The sequence below is a fragment of the Aedes aegypti genome, chromosome 1, assembly GCF_002204515.2.
Source record: "Aedes aegypti strain LVP_AGWG chromosome 1, AaegL5.0 Primary Assembly, whole genome shotgun sequence".
Lineage (NCBI taxonomy): Eukaryota > Metazoa > Arthropoda > Insecta > Diptera > Culicidae > Aedes > Aedes aegypti.
In genome coordinates, this window is record NC_035107.1 from 285,237,923 (window position 1) to 285,260,026 (window position 22,104).

At 40.6% G+C, this 22,104-nt stretch overlaps 3 protein-coding genes across 8 annotated transcripts in view; 2 read left to right on the top strand and 1 right to left on the bottom strand.

The window, feature by feature from the left end:
- The first annotated feature begins 5,514 nt into the window (after positions 1 to 5,514).
- Positions 5,515 to 7,032, top strand: LOC5576518 (probable phosphoserine aminotransferase). The gene is made up of 2 exons (XM_001662660.2): positions 5,515 to 6,558; positions 6,616 to 7,032. The coding sequence occupies exons 1-2, from the start codon at positions 5,840 to 5,842 to the stop codon at positions 6,983 to 6,985; spliced, it is 1,089 nt and encodes a 362-aa protein (XP_001662710.2). The 5' UTR covers positions 5,515 to 5,839; the 3' UTR covers positions 6,986 to 7,032.
- LOC5576534 (guanosine-3',5'-bis(diphosphate) 3'-pyrophosphohydrolase MESH1) lies at positions 6,979 to 13,638 on the bottom strand. 5 transcript variants are annotated; one of them, XM_021838040.1, is made up of 4 exons: positions 12,217 to 12,563; positions 12,036 to 12,144; positions 7,510 to 7,663; positions 6,979 to 7,449 (listed from the first exon to the last, which is right to left on the bottom strand). In XM_021838040.1, the coding sequence occupies exons 2-4, from the start codon at positions 12,036 to 12,038 to the stop codon at positions 7,025 to 7,027; spliced, it is 582 nt and encodes a 193-aa protein (XP_021693732.1). In that variant the 5' UTR covers positions 12,039 to 12,144; positions 12,217 to 12,563; the 3' UTR covers positions 6,979 to 7,024. The 5 variants fall into 5 exon arrangements, with proteins under 5 accessions (XP_021693732.1, XP_021693731.1, XP_021693735.1 ...); XM_021838039.1 differs by having other exon boundaries at positions 7,510 to 7,681; positions 12,217 to 12,560; XM_021838043.1 differs by lacking the exons at positions 12,036 to 12,144; positions 12,217 to 12,563 and adding an exon at positions 13,601 to 13,638.
- A 209-nt stretch (positions 13,639 to 13,847) lies between these two features.
- LOC5565629 (pyruvate kinase) overlaps positions 13,848 to 22,104 on the top strand; it is a 31,702-nt gene continuing 23,445 nt past the window's right edge. Inside the window, exon 1 of one of the 2 annotated variants that reach the window (XM_021838038.1) lies at positions 13,848 to 14,062. Coding sequence is in view for 1 of the 2 variants with exons in the window: in XM_021838037.1 (XP_021693729.1) it covers positions 20,256 to 20,264 (9 nt within the window). In the remaining variant the exon portion in view is untranslated. Of the gene's footprint in view, positions 14,063 to 20,066; positions 20,265 to 22,104 lie in introns of those variants that run through there. The other variant, XM_021838037.1, reaches the window with a different exon arrangement.

Genomic DNA, 22,104 nt, shown 5'->3' on the forward strand with positions numbered 1-22,104 from the left:
GGCTGATTGAAATCAATCAACATGTATAAGTCACTAAATGTTGAATGTTTCGGCAATTTTGAATAATGCATTGAAAACCATCCAATAAAATTACCATAACATCTATTGTTTGGTTCAGAATTTAGTATGGAATGTTTTCTAATATTGTATTGTTAAGATAGATGAGGTGCAGAGCTACTTGGGCACTTCCGTGATTCGCATTGGTATGTGGGGTTTTTCTCGGCCAAATTGTCTGAAACTTTGCAATTACATAGGAGCACTTGAATGCTACGCATATTGTGGCCAAATATGAGCTCAGTAGCTTTCGAAAAACCCCACTGCCAAAGTGAACCAAAAGTGCCAAGAATTGAATCTGACTCCCTACGATCTTTGATTTTATTGTAACAGTCATCAGTAATTAACTCATTGATTCAAATTGGAATAGATGGTAAGTGAATCGGAAAAAATACATTTCGTGTTATGATAAACCTGTTGGAATATATGGTATTGTAACAATAAAACCTATTGTATTTCAGTAACATTATTATCAAAGTGTCCACTCAAAGAGTTGAATAAAATCCTATATCAAATGGATTGGTTTCAAATTTTGGATCAAACCACAAAATTGCGAAGGATTGTTGAGGTTTTGGCCGCCTTCGAACCACTGCGCTCCGTGTGGATGGAAACTTACGGGGCTTGCCATCATCGTAGCCAAGAAGGCTGACGTCACCGATTGTATGGGGCTTGCTTATTTTTTTTTCCTCGATGAATCTTCGCCACCTCTGGCTGGCTGGAAGGCGAGATGCTGTCTGGTGCTTCGGCTCGTTTCATTTGCATTGCCAGCGACCTTCAGGGTTTCTTTTGACACGCTGCCAAATGCGGTTCGGTGATGGCGAAAGGTTAGATTTCGACGAAGAAGGGTAAGGTGATGGCTTTGGCGTTGGGTATCTATTTTTTCAACGGTTCATACATATATGCAAATACTATAGTCGAAATGTAATTCCAGATTGCGGGGAGAATAAGCTCCCGAAAATATGGAATAATTTGTTTCGAAGCGCTGATGCGTTGAGATAAGCTCCAAATCAGGCTTAGGTAAAGGTATTGGCTTGGAACGCCTGTTTTTGATGTCAATTTATTCATTACAATGGGAAATATGTAGCGGAAAGAGTAAAGTGTACAATCATTCAAACCTAATTGAAATATCAGATCTAAAGAAAATAGAGAATAAAAGTAGATTAAAAAACCAAATTTAATACGATACCATTTAATTCTACTAGAGTTTGTATCTTTTGACGCGTATTTCGACCTCAACTGTAAGGCCGTCTTCAGTGGCGTGTACTAGACTCGACTTATAGGTATTCCATTAAACAGCTCGAAGATTCATTATCAGAGAATAATAACTAATACCGTGTACGAACCATATTATGTGCTCTTTTTCTTCTTCTTATTCTTCTTCTTCTTCCTATTTTTCTTCTTATTCTTATTCTTCTTCTTCTTCTTGACATTACGTCCCCACTGGGACAGAGTCTGCTTCTCAGCTTAGTGTTATTATGAGCACTTCCACAGTTATTGACTTAGAGTTTTCTTTGCCATTTTCTCAACTGTTTATCTGTGGCAGGTACGATTATACTCTATTCCCAGAGAAGTCAAGGAAATTTCCATTATGAAAAGATCCCGGGACTAGACTTAGGAAGGCCGATGCACTTATCATGAGAACACAGTCAATCTTTGTTTAAGGTGAAGATGAATCGAATCCAAAGTTCAAATTTTCAAGAGCACGGATCTGGAGAACCAAACATCCATTTGAGCTGAAAACCTAATCGATTGGTCACCACCAGCTAATGACCAATCGATTAAGTTTTCAGCTCAAACGGAAGTTTGGTTCTCCAGATCCGTGCTCTTGAAAATGTTTACTTTGGCTTCGATTCATCTTCACATTAAGCTCTTTATTAATTCATTAACGCCCAAGGTATCATTCCACATGAGCCCGCAAAACTTGATACATACTTTATTCATATACTTTTGAAATATATTTTAATTGCATCAACCATTACTTGTGGTATAGGAGGTGCACGGATCCCGAGCCAAATTTGCACGAGAACGCAGTAGTCAATGAACTTACGAGCAAGAGCCTGCCGTTGCTCAAGAACGACCCGTTCGCGAAAAAACATACATCCCAAGATTATTATGCCTAGCTAAAACATAGATCTGGTATAGATTTTTGTCGTAAATTGGACAACATTTATTGGGTTCAATTTTCAGCTCGCACAAATTCATATTTTTGAACTGAACAAGCCTACTTGATCGCTGGAACTGGAACACGAACTGAACGCGTTCAAATGCATCAATGCGATGTTCGCACTGTTGAAGATTTTGTCATTTTAGCGCTCTTAATAGGGTAACGACTGTTTATTTCGTTCTTAAACGCTAAAGGTTGGCGCCAGCGGCAAAAAGGGGAGGAACAACCTTTCGAACATTCAGTTTCTTTCACTGGCCGCCGAGCGACGACACTGTTGTTTGTATTCCACTCACTGATCGCGCTACGCTGGATTCTCAAATTTCTTGTTATTTACGTGACCATGGCAACGAGTGAATTCGGCACTGTTCAAACGTCAAATTAATAAACTTGTGAATTGGTCCATGGTAGTCGGAGTTACAAACGTGTCAAAACGTATGGAAAATAATGAAAAACGTAAATTACTTGCAATTAGGAAACTGGATCAAAAAATAGTGACTAGAAATCAAATGTAAAGTAAATACATAACTTTTTGTGTTTGGTTCATCTTCCGTGGTGCTTTCTTTGCATCAGGATTTCATTTTTACTACCACTGAAAAAGATCCATCTAGATGCATCTATTTTCATTTTTGAATATCGCCCTATTGATAGCGCATCAATCTTAGTTCCTAGCGTTTTGGTGTCTTCTAGAAAGTTTTTCAGTAAGTAGCTAAACGCGTTTCTTTTGATGTATTCATTTGAAAATTTCAATATACAATGTTGGTAATTGTAGAAAATTTTGTTTTGAACAACTTTGTCGAAGACACGTTATTCGAAACATCAATAGTTTAAAGATACATATAATATATTTTTTGACAATAACCCCTTAAATAGTTATTTATGCAACAAGTTGAAAAATGAAGATTTTTCCGCACACAATACTGTTAAAATTTCAAGAATGGATTAATTGAGTCAAAAGATATGAGCAAAAGAGTACAAAAAAGTCGTCCACGTCATTTAAGGGTTAACCCAGCCATTTCTACGGTTTTATCCAGGAATTGTCCTGAAAACTTCTTCACAGATTATTCTAGGAAATCTATCAAAAATTGTAACAAAAATCCCGCAATCATTCTAACATTTCTCAAGGTAAATCTCCATGAATCCTTCAAAATTTTATTTAAGTTTTCACACCAGCAAATACAACAGCAGTTATTCCAGTATATCCACCGATCATTCTAACAAAATGCTTCATAAATTCCGTCCAATGTTTTTCAGGGAATTCTTTTAGAAAACCCAGCATGATGATATCCAGCAATAATTGTGTAAATTCAATTCAGAATTCAACAAGAATTCATGGATATTCTGCTATGAGAAATTTCTCAATGAATTTCTGCACTCCTGAAGGAATCACAAAAGAAATTTGTGATTTGAATCTAAAAGAAATCCTTAACGAAATTTTGGAAGAAATCCCAAAAAATACTTGGAGATATGGGGGGGGGGGCATGCCACTCCCAACATGGAGTACAAACGCTCTAAGTTAGCAGAAGCGAACCCCCCAAGTTCCCAAAGGGTCCATACCAGTATTTGCCAACCAAAATGATCTGAGAAATGAATATTTAAATTACAGTTAATACGACTGAGAGACTGTTAAAATACTGTCTTCACCGATCTCGTCACCTAATTTAAAAATAAATATGACTTCGTTTGATGATTATTTAACTAATTTCTCACTTTACCGATCAATTAAAGGAAGATACAGTTAGTTTTAAAACAACTTGCGGCCCACCTGGAGAATTGCTACGGCGCAACAGGGCACCGTGACGCACAGTTTGGGAAGTACTGCATAAATGTCTTGAAATTACAATTAAGTTTTATTTGTTTTAACATTCCATCTACCAGTCAATGTTCGTTATCTACAACGTCTTGAACATAATTGAAGCTATATCGTTATTTGAATACTAAGTAGTGGACCCGGCAAACGCCATCTTGCCATCTAGTAGACTGTTCAAAATTCTCATGCAACCTCCCATACAAAATGACTGATTAGTTTTCTCCCGTTTTTTCGACTATTTTGGAGACTTTCCTAAATTTTCTACGCACGAGCAAATCGCAGCCCATAACAATAATAACAGTAATAGTGAAAGAATAGTGTAAAACTGTTGACCCGTTTTCACGCCACTTCGTGACATACAAACACCATTCTATTTTTTATTTATATACATATCATGCGCTTTAAAATTATGGCAACTAAAAGGGATAAGAACGTTTTTAATTCTGTCATCTTTGATGCTATGTCATGCAAACTACAAGTCCAAGTCGAAATCACCCAACCTACCCTATTCATCTTGCATTACAATTATCGCCAATGCACCAAAATGGTGAACTCTCGTAAATCAATCCAAAACATTCCACAGTGAAGATGGCAAACACTCGAACCACTTGCGGCTTCGAAGATAATCCCACTGAAACCTGTTCTGCCTCTCTGCTGCTAGTCGATCCGATCCAGCTGACTTCCTATCAGCAGCGACAGCCTTATCGCTGTCTGCAAACAAGCAACACACTTGCACTTGGAATAAAAATAATCCAAAGATGAAAACAAAAGTAGGGTACGGGTCCTTACTGAAAATAATTATCATGAAATCTTACTCCTATAATCATGCATAAAAAACAGAGTAAAAGCTGACATGAAAAATCCGAGATGGATAAAACAGAAGATGGTGACTAAAACCGGTACATCTACCCTAAAATTGAATCGTTGCGTGTAACGCGCGGCGTGCAATGATTGGTCGCTTAATTGAATGCACTGCCGAGCATATCCAGCGATCGCTCGCCTGCTTTGTCCAATCGACCGGTTCTAGAATGACATGAATGCAAATGGGATCCGAAAGTAAGTAACTGTCTTCCTGGCGATGGTTGCTGCGCAACGCAAGACTTGTTTACCCGCCTCTACTAGTTCCCCGGCTTCAACCATGTTGATAAGCGCAAAACTTTGCGCTGCAGCACAACAAAGGGTCAACGACGTCATACTCACTAGGCCCTTTCAATTGAAAACTATTTTCCGGACAAATCCAGATCGTTGTTTGTCCCTTTCGAACTAGATTAGATAAATTCAGACAGATTTGTACTCTGGAGGCTTGTTTGTCTCGAAAAAATCCTACGTCATTCGAAGGGCTGATCACAAACAAATTTGTTTTTCGACAGCGAAACCTTACAGTCATTCCAACATTAGTTCCCTCACGCGGCACACAGTTCTCTCCATTCTACAATCGAACGAAATAGATCCAAGCAATCGTTCAATTAAAGATCACCCGCCACACCGCCTACTGCGATCTGCGGGCGTATTACACAGTTGCATCCACCGTGCATCGCGCTTTCTTCGATGTGTGCAGCAGAGTTACTTACCACAGAGAGAAGCGAACCGTCGAAGAGCCAGACAAGTTCTTGACCCACGACCACCAGCGCAACGAGCTCGACGACAGTGACGACGAGTGCAGCGCAAAATTTACAATTGGTAATTAAGCACTTGTAAGTGAATCTCCATCGGGATCAGTCGCAATCGTCCCGTTGTAACCGATAAAGCTATACGTATACTCGTTGGTAACAGTTCGATCTGAGTTAATCGAGAAGCGGTTAATCTAGTGCACAATGGTGATCAATTTTGGAGCCGGTCCGGCCAAGTTGCCCCGCGAAGTCCTGCTCGAGGTCCAGAAGGAACTCGTCGAGCAGGGATCGAGCGGAATGAGTGTGATGGAGATGTCCCATCGGGGATCTTCGTACATGAAACTGCACAACGATACGGTTGACTTGGCTCGGGAACTTCTCAAGGTTCCCGACAACTACAAAGTTCTGCTGATGCAAGGCGGTGGCACTGGATTGTTCGCCGCCGTTGCCATGAACTTGATCGGTCGAACCGGAACGGCTGACTACGTGGTGACTGGATCTTGGTCGGCCAAGGCGGCTAAGGAAGCCGCAAAATACGGAAAGGTGAACCAAGTTGTTGCCAAGCCAGACAAGTTCACACGTGTTCCCGATCAGAAGGAGTGGAAACTGGACCCGAAGGCTTCGTACGTCTACTACTGTGACAACGAAACAATCGAGGGCGTGGAGTTCAACACCGCTCCGGACACGAATGGAGTCCCTCTGGTGGTGGATATGTCTTCCAACATCATGTCCAGACCAGTTGACGTGAAGAAGTTCGGCGTTATCTTTGGTTGCGCCCAGAAGAACATCGGCCCTGCCGGAATCACTCTGGTCATCGTTCGGGAAGACCTTATCGGACATCAACTGCCTATCACCCCCACAATCCTCGACTTCTCAATCGTGGCGAAAGACAACTCCATCAACAACACTCCACCGACCTTCATGTAGGTATTCTTCGGTTAACTCAAACTCAACTTACCCCCAAGCCTTCAATCTTTCAGCATCCACGTGGTTGGCCGAGTGTTCGCCTGGATCAAACGTCACGGCGGAGTCGAGAGCATGTACAAAGCATCTCTCACCAAGTCCAACATGGTCTACGACGTGATTGCCAACTCCAAGGACTTCTACTACTGTCCGGTCGAGCGCAGCGTACGCAGCCGCATGAACGTCCCCTTCCGCGTCGGCGGACCCGGCGGCAACGAAGCGCTGGAAAAGGAGTTTCTCAAAGGAGCCGAGGCCCTCGGAATGCAGCAACTGAAAGGTCATCGCTCCGTCGGAGGCATCCGAGCGTCCCTCTACAATGCCGTCTCCGTCGAGGAAGCGAAAGCCCTCCAGAGTTACATGCTGGATTTCCTCGCGAAGAATTCGTAAAACCTAACCTCATTTATTCCAATCAATAAAGACTCAAAACTATTCTACCCCTTCCTGTTTGAATATCTCGTCAAGAATGCCCTCCAACGCTTGATTGGTCCCCCTCAGACCCTCGCAAACGCGCTTGGCCCACGTAAAGTAATCCCGACAGCGCTCCTCAGTCCACCCCTCCGGCCTACACCGCTGCAGATCCCTCAGATTATAGATCTTGTCCGCCAGCTTGACCAGCTTCGCTTGTGGACTAGTCCCAGCAGCGTGCTCGATCTGCAGCCGCTTCCGCTCGGCTTTGGGGAGCGTTTTGTCGTCCGTTACCTCTTCCACCAATCGCCGCACCGCGTATCCGAACTCACGTTCCAATTCCTCAAACGTCGTATCGGTGTCTTCCACAGTGTCGTGCAAAATGGCCGCCTGGATGACTTCGAAATCGGTGATGTCACCCTCGGCCGTTAGGATTTGTGCCACCCCTACGAGTATTGGGAAGAATTGTTCAAAGATCTACGAAGCGCTTAGACGAACGAACTTACCGATAGGATGGTTGATGTACGGTGTCTTGTCCGAATCTAGTCGGCGTTGATTGCGATGTTTGACAGCTGCGAAGTTGATGCATTTCGTGTAAGTTGTCAGTACGGAGGATACATCGTTAGAGGAGGACATTGTTTCCGGTAGTTTTTTGGTGTTCTGAAACGAGTTGTACGACTAACAAGGATTGATAGCGGGGACATAAAATCAGGTTTGTGGAAACTTCTTATGTATCACCAATGAAATCGTTTAAAATCGACTAAAATTATAAGTATTTCAAGTGATTATAATTGTCTAATACATTCTATAGACCAGTATTGACCTTCCAAGGCTCGAGAGAACACAGCTCAAAAATTTTTGAGAAAACTTTGCTTCTAAGTATTAGAAATAAAGTTTTTCATGCTTCAGAAAAAGCCTACCAAGCTTCTGAGAAAAAGTCCATCACTTTTATTTAAAAAGCTTTGCAAGCTTCTGGAGGGAAGCTTTCTTAGCTTCTGCTGAAAGTTCTCCAAGCTTCTGGGGAAAAAAAGTTTTCATGCTACTAGAACAAAGATTTCGAAGCTCTGAGAACAAACTTTGATCTTCTGGAAAGAAGCTTTCAAGCCTTTGAAAAGAAGCTGAGAAGAAGCTTCTGAGTTACTGAAAGAAAGCTTGCGAGCTACCGAGAGAAAGCTTTCGATCTTTTGAAAGGAAGCTTCTCAGCTTCTGAAAGGAAGCTTTCGAGCTTCTGAGAAGAAGTTTTCGAGCTTCTGACAGGAAAAGTTTCGACCCTCTGAGGGAAAGTTTCCGAACTTCTTGCTAAAAGAAAGCAGTCGAGCTTCTGATAGGAATCTTTCATGTTTCCGAGAAGAAACTTTTTAGCTTTTCAACATCTGAGAGAAAGCTTTCACGCTACCGGGAGGAAGCTTCCAAGTTTTGAGAGGAAGCTTTCAAGTCTCTAAGTGGATGATTTCGAGCTTCCGCAAGGAAGCTTTCGAGGTTTTGAGAAGTAGCTTTCGAGGTTCTGACAAGAAGCTTTCGAACTTCTGAGAGGAAGCTTTTCAAAAGAAGTTTCCGAGCTTCTGAGTGAAATTTTCCGATCTTCTAAGAAAAAGCCTTTAAGCTTCTGAGAGGAAGCTTCCAAGCTTCTGATAGGAAGCTTCCAAGCTTCTGAGAGGAAGCTTCCAAGCTTCTGAGAGGAAGCTTCCAAGCTTCTGAGAGGAAGCTTAGAAGCTTCTGAGAGGAAGCTTCCAAACTTCTGAGAGGAAGCTTTCAAGCTTTTAGAACGAAGCTTTCAAGCTTCTGGAACGAAGCTTTCAAGCTTCTGGAAGGAAGCTTTCAAGCTTCTGGAAAGAGGAAGCTTCCAAGCTTCTGAGAGGAAGCTTTCAAGCTTCTGAGAGGAAGCTTTCAAGCTTCTGAGAGGAAGCTTTCAAGCTTCTGAGAGGATGCTTTCAAGCTTCTGAAAGGAAGCTCCCGAGCTTCTGAGTGAAAACTTTCCAGCTTCTGAGAGGATGCTTTCCAGCTTCTGAGAGGAAGCTTTCAAGCTTTCCAGATTTTGGAGGATGCTTCTCAAGCTCTCAAGCTTTTTTTACTTATCTCGTTTATTTGGCAGGCTCGGACACCGGAGCTCTCAAGCTTCTGCGATGAAGCTTTCAAGCATCGAAAACGAAGCTTCCAAACTTCTACGATAAAGTTTTAAGGCTATTCAGGCTATTTAGAGTATGCTTTCTATGCTTCTGAAAATAAAGTTAAACCGCTGCAAAAAAAATCTTCCAAAGCTTCTGGAAGAAAACGTTTCTAAATTATTGAAGGAATCATTCAAAGCTCTATGAGGAAGCTTTACAAACTTCAGAGCGAATGTATTCTAAGTATTCTGTAGGTAGCTTTTGAATCTTCGGAGGGAAAGCTTCTGGCACAGAACTTCATGTTTCTGACGGAAGCTTCTGAGATGAATATTTTCAAGCTTTATAACAAATGCTTTTCAAAATGGTTTCGAAGCTTGTTAAAGAATGTTTCTTAAGCATCTGGGGAATTGCTTTCCAAGCTTCTGGAAGAAATCACTAAAAGCACTTAGGGTAACTGTTCCATAGTTTATCCTTTCCAAATATTGGAATGCAATTTTGGTGCTATGTTCGATTTCGATCTTTCTTTTTGTCATGCAAATCTACATTATTCCCTCAGATATCGATAACCCACATAAATATATCAGTGTTGAGTAAAACACAGATTTTGTATACAGCTTCTTAATCAATCATTATTGACTTAAAAATGTTGTTTGTCAGTTGGAAATAAAATGTTAACTCAATTCCTAGAACCTTTGAATCATAACTGCAAAGTATCTTTGACATATAAATCAAAGAAAAGGTGATTTTGACATAAGTTCCTAAACGTATGTTTTCTTTAATACACCTTTCTCTTAGGCTGTGAGCCGTTTAACCAATTTGTTTAACTTTTAGTTAAAATTTGACAGCTGGATAGTTATTTCTCCTCCGGTTAAAAATAACCCTGCTCTGGAGCATGGTTAAACTTGACAGTTCGAAAGTTATCTTCTGCTCCCGTGAATTTGAGAATAACTAACCATCTGTCAACTTTGTTCTGGAATAACAACTCGACTGTCAAAGCTTAAATGGGTCGACCGCGAGATTCAATTCAACCATTTGAGGTGAAAATAACAATCGAAATGTCAAATTTTAACTAATAGTTGAAGGAATTGGTGAAACGGTTCACAGCCTTACTTCGCCAATAAATGGCTGTTTGATTCATAATAAGTATCCTCCTCTTTCACTGATGCACATCTGGGATAGATAACTTTTGAAATGTATAACTGTGGTAGTTTGGGTTTAAACTGAGCAGGCCGAGCGTTTGATAGAATTCATTATTACTCAATCTGTCAAGTCAACAAGTACCACATTGGCGACGAGCAAGAACCCACGGTGGAAAAATTGTACCGGAATGCAGTTGAAACGGATCTCAAGTTAATCATAAACTCATCGATTAAGGGTAACTATAAGATTCCTGCATTTCCGACGGATAACATCTGATAAGATCAGGTATTAGGCTAAACGAAAAGTCTCACCTAGAAATAGGGAAAATCCGACCGGAGAAGACAAAAAATGTCTCGCCTCATGAGAGGGAGACGCCCTAACGGTTAAAAAAACTGGCGAGGCAAGAAAGTCTCGTCCTAAAAAAAGAGACGCCGAAATGGTGGATGAAAATATAACCAGAGAAGGCAATAAGAATGTTTCGCCTCATGAGAGGGAGACGCCTTAACAACGGTTGAAAAACCATCTCTTAGAAAGGAAAACTGATCGGAAAGGCAAATGGGAGGAAGACAAGTGAATTAAAATCCAAACGAAAAAAGCAAACTTCAGAAAAAGGCCTTTGTATTGAAAGAACCGATTTCAGAATACTGAACAAAATTTTCTTTTCTTTAAATTTGTTAACATTCAACAAAGACAGGCACATAAGAAAATTGTTGTTGTTTGATGAGTAGAACTTTAACCTGAGCGTCATTCGTCCCTATAAATAAGAAAGTGACGGAGTAGTCCCATCTAGGATAGGAAGGCAAGTTTAACAAACTCACATATAAACATGGAGTCATGAATGAAACAAATATTTACGCAAATACTTGTAAAAATAATTAGTTGCCGACGGCAGACGTAGCGACAGTTTTGAACTGTCAGATCTAACGGCAAAAATACGCTCGCCTAGGAAGGGAGCAGTTGTAACGACAGTTTTGAGCTATCAGATTATTTGAAGGGAACACTAAAAGCAACGGATACGATCCGTTGGGTCCAGCGGTAAAATTCAAATGCTTACTTCAAAAGGAATCAGTCGTAGTGAACCGATTAAAAAAAACTGTGAACTCTTGAGAAATTGGTCGAAATGACCGGAATGATACATAGTATAAAAAATAGAAAATGATGTTGCTACAAATTGGGAAAATGAAAAAGTATATTGCATCAGAAAGTGCTTTGATAGTAGTCAAGCAGGAAATTCATAATCATTTGTATGGTGCGTGTACCCACATATACGATCCGGTAGGGAATTTATTTATTACATCACACCAAAAGACAATGACAATTGGGACATTGGGACCTAAATATAATTTGTTAATAAAAAATATATCACTTAAGGTTATCACTTATCGCCATTTAAACTGGAAAATAATGTATAGAAATCACCACACATTCAACAATGTTTTTTTAAAATTACAATCAATCTTTCAATGATTATAAAATTAAGAAGAAACCTTGATCTTCCAACAGACTTTGTTAGAATGATCCAAAGTTATCTGTCAAACCGTATTGACAAGCCAAATGTAACAAATATGTAAAATGTCCTTATTCAAATAAAAGTTGTCTACTTAGAGCACATGCACATCTTCTGTCTTAGAAAAGGAGATGTGGTACATAGTTTGGCTTCAAACTTAGCAGGCCGAGCGTTTGATAGAATTCATTTTTACTCAATCTGTCAAGTCAACAAGTACCACAATATCTAAATCTATATTTTTCCACGAATAATGTGTCATTTTAGGCTTATTATAAAATACCATTATATTCTGCAGTGTCGGTTGTGTAGAGCATCACCATGACTTTCAACCATTTTTTCTTCTAAAAAGTTAGTCTTAGTTGATTCATAATTGTGAGATGACAGTACTTCTAACAAAAAAGAAACAAAGCAATGATATAAACAATGAAAAAGTTCTCCAACTTCACCTAATAATAGCTCACCTTGAACGGGGTCGATATAATCAGAGTCTACGGTATACAAATCCTAAAGTACAATGTTCAAGATTCCAAATTTAAATTGGAAACAGATACTAAATTAAACGATGTGCTGTAATTTTACAACAAAATTGCCGATCAATTTAATTGTAAACATCCACTATTGGAGAACTGTCTAAAAAGCCAGCTGGGTGCGTCCTCACTAGTGTTCCGGTGATAAGACCCCTCGGTTCGTGTCTCCGATAGACTGCAAAATCATAACGCTTGCACCACTACTACATCACCCTGTTAACACATCCAAATCGCCGATTTTCCTCTCACACAAACACCCTCCGAACCCACAGGTTCGAGTCCCATGTTTTCCTTCTAATCCCGAAAAGTAGGGAAAACGAACCGCACTTTCACTTTCAGTGGTAAACAATCCGCCATCAGCTGACAGTTTCGCCACTTACAGGAAAAGTTTCATCGACCCTAGCATGAATCCATAGAAGCACTGAATTTCATGAAAGATGACGGCAATTGCAGTTTACCCTTGCAAAGGTCATTTTACTATGCCGAGCATAGCAGGCCGGTTTGAGCATACCTAGAGGGTGACTGGAACGTGATGGCCTCGTGTCGTGACGCTATCCTCGCGGGGAGGTAGAAGATTGATAAATTAATATTGGTCAATGGACAGGACAGGCATCGTATAGGAAGTCTTGTGGGGTCTGTGCGTATTGGAATATCGAGGTAGATTTTTTGGGACACTGTTTTTAGGTGAGGGTGGATTAGAATTGGTTGTAATTTACTGATTTTTGAAGAAAGATGTTAATATCCTCATCAAAGCAAGTCAATCAAGTCACGCCTTTTGCTGTTGGGCGTCGAAATTAAGCTCACTTTCTAGTAGGGTTCAAACAATTTGACGTCTGGCTTATACCGTTTGACAATTGATTAATGTTCGTTTACTGTCAAATTACACATGCCGGATATCAGATATCAATAACTGAGCTTGATTTTGGACATAAGTACTTTTTGAATAGGTTCCAAAATCGTTTGATGGTCAAACGGTAAGATTGACATTCATTCTTATCGATCAAATGTCAACTTTCACAATTTTGACGTCAAATCCGTTAATTCCTACCAGATTTCGAATTTGACTGAGGAAGTTCGTGAAATAGGACATAGATGACTTCTAATGGGATTGATACGTCCAAAAAACGAACACAAATACCTTTCAAAACTCCGCGTTATGGAAATAGAAATATTAGTAGTAGAACGCTAATGGCGCTGTTGTCACAAAATTGATTTAACTAATTATTACCTTTAATTGTTATTTTTCATTAATTGATCGATCCTACGCAACAGAAAATGTTTTGTTTTGGCCTTTGACACTTTGAGGCCCGGTACTCACGCTGTCAAATCGCAGCAAACTAGATGTTGGTCACACGAACAGCAGCGACATTAGCATTCTTAGGTTAATGCTTCTACTGTCATGGACAACACAACTCTCCGTGAAGATAACATACATTGTATAGAATGTTTACAACCGTAGTCGCGTAGGATTCGTCTCCGTTTATCAATACAGACGGAGAAGTCCCACACTAAAATACGAAATAAGAAAAAAACGACTGGGGGACTCCAATTCGTTCCGTAACACTCGCACACGGTTCAGTTTGCTTGAGTCGCTGGAGTCGTGTGTACACACTTGAACAACGTTTCAGAGTTTGGTCCATAACCGTATAACGTTCCACCGAGTTGTCCCAGTGTATTAAGTGCACCGCCTGAGGAAGTATTCTACGCGCTGATATACCGTAAACAAGTGTCGTCCCTCGACGTTCATCACTATTCTGTAATCTCAACCTTCAACTAACGTGTAAGTGTTTAAAACTAAGTTATTTATAGGTTCGCTAAAAAAGCAGTATGTCATGGAAGTTACCCTGAGTGGGTTATCTAACCCAGGGCCGGAGTTGCACCGGCCGAAACGATGCCGAATCCATCTCCATTTTGAATCGTCTTGAGTTGATTGAACATTCTTCCGACTTTCATTCAAGATCGATCAAAGAAAAATCTATAAATTACCGCTCGGAAAAGCGTCAATCAATTTCCAGCACAAACTCGGTGACCTTTTGCGACCTTCAAAAGCGCGAGGCGTTATGCCACTGAGTGAGCAATCGGATGACGGTCAATATTTGTGACGTCGTTCGACTGTCTGCGCCTACTTTGCTTTGCGACGATGGCACACTTCGCTGTAGGTGATGCCCTTCTCCAGAGCAGTGCTCCATATTCCAGCCTACTAACACTGTATTCCAGTTTTCGGTTTGCCTCTCTTGTGACTCAGTGACATGATGTTATGCGGGTGCATAAGAGAAATCGGCCGGCGAAATCCCAGCATGCTGGAACAATTTTGTTTTTACTAAATTGACATTGAATCTCATCTACGACCGAGCAGGCTGTGGCACTCGGCTTCTCTGGTGTTGGTGCGTTAGCATCGATTTAGTGAAGAAAGTTTTTCTCCTTGCGAGTTATGAAATGTAACGCTTCAACTGGAGAAATGCATGAAGGGAAAAGTACCTACTTGAAATGTGAAGGGAAAAAATGGACACGATGTTTTTAACCCACGTGATAGAATCGAAATTTTGAATACAAGTTTGAAATTCCGAAGAAAAGGTAGCATTGATATTTCTGAATATTTAAACACTTTCAATTTATGTGTTTAAACAAAATAAGATAAATAATCATTTGAAAGGCTCTATGGCTGGGTGAAAAATTTGAAAATTCAATGCACCTCATATGAAGCATTTTATGCTTTTGAAGTAGCTGAGTGTCACCAAAATCTGACAAGGAACCTTTGATAAGCTATTACGAATACATGAAAGTAATTTTAAAAAGCTTCCAAAAACAATACAGTCATTATAAATGCGTTATATACAGTCATCTCTCCCTAACTCGTTATTGAAGGAGCCACCGAGTTAGGGAGGTATCGAGTTACAGAACACGAAACTAGTGCAACTGCGATCCAAGGGACCATCGAGTTAGCCATGAAAATCAATTTTTGGTTCTCTAACTCGACATCGAGATACGGAATATCGAGTAAAGGAGAGTTAACTGTATTTTAAAAATTTCTGAAAGCACTTTTCGTAGTATTAGAAACGTACATTTTGAAACCTATGACACCAAGACACTTTTATTTAAAATCTTGTCTGAAAATGTCCATTGGAAAAAGCATTTGAAGATTCTATTGGTGTTCTAACGCAAAGCTAAAATGCGTAGATGGCGCTTTTCTAGAATAGGCATTGGTGCATCTTAATCAACATTGCTAGTGATAACTTTGGAAGAAAAATCACCACAATCATATAACTAACAAGATTTTTGCAATTTAAGGCACAGGAAACGGTAAATATTCATTTCAATTTGAAAAACTTTTGCAACCTAACCTCACTTTTGACCGCCAATAGAGAAACTGTTTAAACTTCAGAAAGCAGCATTTGAAGCTTCGGAACATTGGCGAAAGATGAAAAGATGCTTTTATACTTCTGTCAATACCGTTTGAAACTTACGACAATACACTTTCGATACGTCTTGAACTTGGGTGTCGAAAAAACTTTAAAAGTTTCTGAGAAAGCTTCTGTCTCAATTCTCGACTACAAAGCTGCTGATGTTTTTAATTTTTACGAAAAAGTTTTTTTTTTTTAAAGTGCTGGACAAACAATGTTGGAAATTCATCAAATTTTTCGAATCAGTCTAAAATGTTTTAGTTGTTTGACCAAATTTAGCTACTTTTTCAACTGCACCCTTTTTCGGGGAAATGGCATTCCAAGAAACGGCATTTGGGGAAAAGTAGCACATCCTTAAGCTTCTGCAAAGAAGCATTTCATCTCCTGTAAAAAAGCTTTTCAGCTTCTAGAGGGAAGGTATTCAGTTTCTGAAAAAAAAACTTTTCAATTTCAAAAGAGAAACATTTCAGGTTTTTGTGGCTTCTGACGCGAAACTCTAGAAGCTTCTGTCCCTTTAAAACTTTAGACAAGCAGCTGTTGAAGCTTCTGAAGCTCATTATCCAATTTCTTAAAGAATTATTTCAGCTTCCGAAGAGAAACTTTCCAGCTTCTGGAGAGAAGCTTTCCAGCATCTGAAGAAAAGCTTTGCTTTTTGAAGAGAAGCTTTGCAGCTTCTGAAGAGCACCTTCACAGCTTCTGAAGAGAGGCTTTCCAGCTTCTGGAGAGGAACTTTTAAGCTTCTGATGAGATACTTTTTAACTTCTGAAAAGAAGTTTTTAAACTCCTGAAGAGAGACATTCTAGCTTCTAAAGAAAAGCTTTCCAACTGCTGAGAAGCTTTCCAGCTTCTGGAGAGAAGCTTTCCAGCTTCTGGAGAGAAGCTTTCCAGCTTCTGGAGAGAAGCTTTCCAGCTTCTGGAGAGAAGCTATCCAGCTTCTGGAGAGAAGCTTTCCAGCTTCTGGAGAGAAGCTTTCCAGCTTCTGGAGAGATGCTTTCCAGCTTCTGGAGAGAAGCTTTCCAGCTTCTGGAGAGAAGCTTTCCAGCTTCTGGAGAGAAGCTTTCCAGCTTCTGGAGAGAAGCTTTCCAGCTTCTGGAGAGAAGCTTTCCAGCTTCTGGAGAGAAGCTTTCCAGCTTCTGGAGAGAAGTTTTCCAGCTTCTGGAGAGAAGCTTTCCAGCTTTTGGAGAGAAGCTTTCCAGCTTTTGGAGAGAAGCTTTCCAGCTTCTGGGGAGAAGCTTTCCAGCTTCTGGAGAGAAGCTTTCCAGCTTCTGGAGAGAAGCTTTCCAGCTTCTGGAGAGAAGCTTTCCAGCTTCTGGAGAGAAGCTTTCCAGCTTCTGGAGAGAAGCTTTCCAGCTTCTGGAGAGGAGCTTTCCAGCTTCTGGAGAGAAGCTTTCCAGCTTCTGGAGAGAAGCTTTCCAGCTTCTGGAGAGAAGCTTTCCAGCTTCTGGAGAGAAGCTTTCCAGCTTCTGGAGAGAAGCTTTCCAGCTTCTGGAGAGAGGCTTTCCAGCCACTGAAAATAAGCTTTCTAACTTATTAAGCGGAGCTTTCTAGCTTCGCAGCTTCTAAAGAAAGGCTTTGCAGCTTCTGAAGAGAAGCCATGCAGGTTCTGAAGGGAAGCTTTACAGCTTCTGAAGAGAAGCTTTTCAGCTTAGCTTCTGGAGAGAAGCTATTAAGTTTTTTTTATCAAATTTCTTTGATTTCTCTGTGTTTTCCAAAATCGTACAGCTCCGGAAGTGCCTCTGGATTGTTTCTTTAGAAGGTTCCTTCAGGAAGTTTATTCAGAAAAATTCCTACAGAAAGTTCCTTTGGGAAGTTTGTTCAGGAAGTTCCTTCAGAAGTTTCCTTCGGGAAATTCCTGCAGAATGTTCTTTCGGGAAATTCCTTCAGAAAGTTCTTCCGAGAAGTTCCTTCAGGAAGTTCCGTCGGTGAGTTCCTTCAGGAAGCTCGTCCAGTAAGCTACTCTAGGAGTTCTTCCATTAATTCTTCTAAGAAGTTTCTTCGGGAAGTTCCTTCAGAAAGTTCCTCCCGGAAGCTACTTAGGGAAGTTTGTTCAGGAAGTTTCTTCGGGAAGTTCCTACAGAAAGTTCCTCCCGGAAGTTTCTTCGGGACATTTGTGCAGGAAGTTCCTTCAGGAGGTTACTCTAGGAGTTTTTCCAAGAATTCTTCCAGGAAGTTCCTTCGGGAAGTTCCTTCAGAAAGTTCCTCCCGGAAGTCACTTAAGAAAGTTTGTTCAGGAAGTTACTTCAGGAAATTTCTTCGGGAAGTTCCTTCAGCAAGTTCATACGGGAAGGAAGTTCGTTCACTATGTTTGTTCAGAGAAGTTCCTGCAGGAGGTTCATTCGAGAAATTCCTTCAGGAAGTTCTTATGGGAAACTCAGGAAGCTGGTGGAAAGGTTCGGGTTATTGTTAAAGTACTGCCTTATCTGTCGTGCCTTCTCTGGGTATTCTGTTTTCGATTTTCGGCCACTTCCAGTGCACTGCTCGATGGTCTTCCTCTCCTGGAACATCTTCACAACGCGGGACACGGTGAAATGGTGGAATTCAATCCTTTTGCTGATCCATCTGTGTGACTGACCAGGGTTATCGATCAACGCGCCCAGCGTAGCTCTTCTTGTTTCGAATTCATCTTGAAAACTACTTGACAGATCGAAATTTTGCACACATAAACAAAACACTCTAAACTAGGATTATCCAAAAATTTCATTAATTTTTACCCACGCGATGAAAAGTTACACCCAAAACTAAGTGCCGATTTTTTTCCGAGTCCAATCTTTACAAAGAAGTTCCTACAAAAAATCTTCCGGGAAGTTCCTACGGGAAGATGTTCTTAGAAGTTCTGAGGACATTTCCTTCTGGAAAGTTCTGCCCGGAAAATTTTCCATTACTACAAGAAGTTTTTCCAAAGTTTTTGCAGGAGGAATTTCCTGGAGGATCTTTCTGAAGAGATTTTTAGGATTTACATGCTGTAAGAACTTCCAGAAGGAACTTCTGGATTTGCGATCCAAGGGACCGTCGAGGTAGCCATGAAAACCAACTTTTATTATGATTCTCGAAATAGATATCGAGATACGAAACATCGAGTAAGGGAGAGTTGACACTCGGTTCCCAAGTTTGACAGATTGTAGTACACTTTTCGCAGCATTCTAGATTTTGCTCTATAACATCATGTGCCATAAAATTTCGAACAACTTCAAGAGACGTGAATTATTGAATTGAATGAATTATTTTGAGATTGATCGATCTGCTCGTAAACAGCCATCGAACATCAATACTTGCTTATCTTTAACGGGTTATCGCTAGAATTGCTTAAGTCTGGTTTTATTGTTATGAATCAAAGCAATAAATAAATTATTTGTCCATCAATTATGTTCTTCGCAACAGCGTGATAATTATTAGCGTACATAAGTGATAGCCAATGATTATCTGAAATTCAGGCCAATTCGATAATGAAAAGATTGTGAGATGTCAGATATTTTTCAACTTTTGTTTTACTTATTGACTGTCTCTAATTATGATTAGCAATACGCCAAACAAGTTAGGAATTTAATGTTCATCACAACGTGATCGAAACAAAGTTCAGACAATCTTCATGATAATCCATTCTCAACAGTACCGTCAACACTGATGCAGTGCTCAGTCCATATGATTGCACGATCATCAGATTCCACTATCGCAATGGATCATTAAAATAACCAAAACGGCCGCTATGAAAAGCACAGATAGCGCCACCATAGACTTGTGTGTTTGACACAACAGCAATGCTGTCACAATGTTAAATCCCATATACAGTGGCGCCTTTGTTTTGATGCGGTGAGCACTGACAAAAACTACCTTCAATGATCCATTTGCATCTAATGAAAATTCTATCGTTTGCACTCCAGTTAGAGCCGTGTTTAGTCAAACAAAACGCTAAATAAACAAATAACATATTTCTCTACCGCGAAAATAGTATGATCGTCGCCTACTTATCTGATCGCAAGAGAGTGAGTGCCGGATTTGGATGCGCCTGAGTTCATTTCAGTGCAGTGTGGTGACACACTCAATGCATTCGTCACCGCGCACACGCTAAAAGTGATGAGCTCAGCGTGAAACTTTGATTTTTACTGGGATCTAAATGTATTTAGTTCTTTGAGAAGTTTCTTCATCTTGTTGAATTTTGATAGATTTACTATGTGACCAATATGAGTAAAAGTACAAAAGATTTCTGGATCTGAATGAAAACTAATCCCTCGCTTCGAACGTTATTTTTAGCGTGTAACGTCGCTGACTTCTCTTTTCTTCGTCGGCGTCGCGACGCAATGCGCGGCGCGTTTAAACCTATATGGATACCGAACCGACCTCCGCTCGACCGAGTTTCCCACCAGTTTGCGGAGAACATCCCGAATTCATTTCAGTTGTATCGCACCCTTTGAGCAACGCATATCGTTCTCGTGTCAGCAATCGGGATTTTTTTGTTCGCAAACCCCTCCACGGTGTGACTAAGCTGTGATAAAAGCAAAGTTCCTTTTCCGAGAAGTTTATATCGTACGGGGAGAAAGTCAGTGAAAAGTGTTTTAGTTTCAATCAAATCCAAGAATGGCAGAGGTAATTTGAAAAACCTGGATGGAAAGTTCCACTCCACCGTCGATGATTGAATTACAGTCGGTCGATCGCCGTTCTGCGCCTGTGTATTCTGAGTAGAAAACAAAATTCGGGAAAAGTCTCCCACTTGGATAAGTCGAATGCGCGTGAAGTGAAAATGTCTGCGTCCGCAGCAGAGGTTACATGAATGTCATCGAAGTAACCTTGAAATCAAGTGCCATTTTCCTGATGCCTCCTCATTAGCACAGTAGGCCGATTAATGCGGCTGTCCGTATCTCTCCTAGATCGCAGGGGGGAATCACATGGTCCATGAAAGATAGCTCACCTCTAACTGTCGTCGTTGCCGTTGACGACGATGACGTCGGATTGTTGTCGAAAAAAAAAGTAACACAAAGTAGGTGATACCTAGCAGCTAGCGCGAATCGAACCGAGACCAGCCGGCAAAACTCATTCAGCGAAGCAGCAGCGCAGCGGCTGAATGCCGGTTTTGCGTCGTCGTGCGCGGCTCACCAATACCGGTTTGCGTCTGAATCAGCCGCACGCTCCAGCTGTTTTTCGGCGTTTCCAGGCTACAGCCATCCCACAGTTGTGGATCAACATTAAGGGTCATTTTTCACATTGGAATATGCTCAAAACTCATGGTGACGATGTACAAAACAGAATTACCTCCCTGACACTGCATGATATATTAGTTTTCAAGAAGATCTCAAATTTAACTCTCCTCAGTTGGCTCAGTAGTTGGTCAAAGTGCTTGTCTATTATACAAGACTCGTGGGTTGAACCCCACCTGACACGTGATATTTTTTTTAAACTGCACTCATAATTTACTTAACCAAACCGTATGAAAGTTACGTACGTCGATTTTAAAAAGTAGTTAAGAAATAGAAGCTTTAGAGACCATTTTATCTGAAAAATATACTTTAGAGGCCTTCCATTAAAAATAGACTTTTTGAAAATTTGCACTAGAAATAAAATAGAAACAAAGTCTCTAAAAGTGACTTGCTACCAGCACTATTTATTGCAAATCTACTTAATGATTTTTAATCCATTGATCCCATATCTGTAGGTTATCCATAACTGTGGTGCGACTGTGAATTGATATTGGTGCGCTGCGCACGCGGTCTCACATGGTCCCTCGAATCGAATCATATGTGCGATGACTCGTCGTCTACAGCGAGTTTTAAAGCCTTTGTCCAGCTGAGAGCTAAGGTTCGTCTCGTCGTCGTCTGGATGAGAATCGATCGCGTTTTTTTTTGATTTACGATCGATCATCGGTTCGGTGGAAGCAGAATGGAAAGTGAAATGAACGAAAAGCAGGCGCTGGGATTTCTGCTTTGGGGTCGGGTTCCCGTCGATATTCTTGCAAAGCAGTGCAATTTTATGGAACAGTAACCGTCTCTGTTTTCGGTGCGGCGGAAAAAGAAGAAGCAAATACAGCTTAAAGTGGCATGGGCTTATTTTCGGCTTACAGTTATAGCTGGTGGTGGTGTGTGCTCGTGTCGTGTTACAACGGATAGAGGTCTTTGACCTTTCGCGTTGCATTCGTTTGACATTGAAAATTACTGATGTGTTTTAAACTATCAGTACAAGATGTCAGATACATGGCTTGAAAATACATTGTTTGACATTGAAAAGGTTGAGTATCACTTGGAACTGAAGTTTGCATGTTGATTCAATCCTAGTCAAATTTTTAGGCAAAGCGTGTACTGCCCATAACTGCATATTTGTAACATTCGACAAAAGTAGGCATTGAGTAAATGGGATACCAAGTTTGCATTTTATTGCAGTATGGGAGGAAACTAATATTTCAAAAAATCACTTAGAATTCAAAAATGCTTATTTG

Excerpts from the sequence above, each read along its gene's own strand:
- LOC5576534 (XM_021838039.1), bottom strand. Across the intron at positions 7,450-7,509 it reads GTACATCAACCATCCTATCG|GGGTGGCACAAATCCTAACG; the intron begins GTAAGTTCGTTC and ends CAATACTCGTAG.
- LOC5576518 (XM_001662660.2), top strand. The coding sequence starts at position 5,840 with ATGGTGATCAATTTTGGAGCCGGTCCGGCCAAGTTGCCCCGCGAAGTC. Across the intron at positions 6,559-6,615 it reads AACACTCCACCGACCTTCAT|CATCCACGTGGTTGGCCGAG; the intron begins GTAGGTATTCTT and ends TCAATCTTTCAG.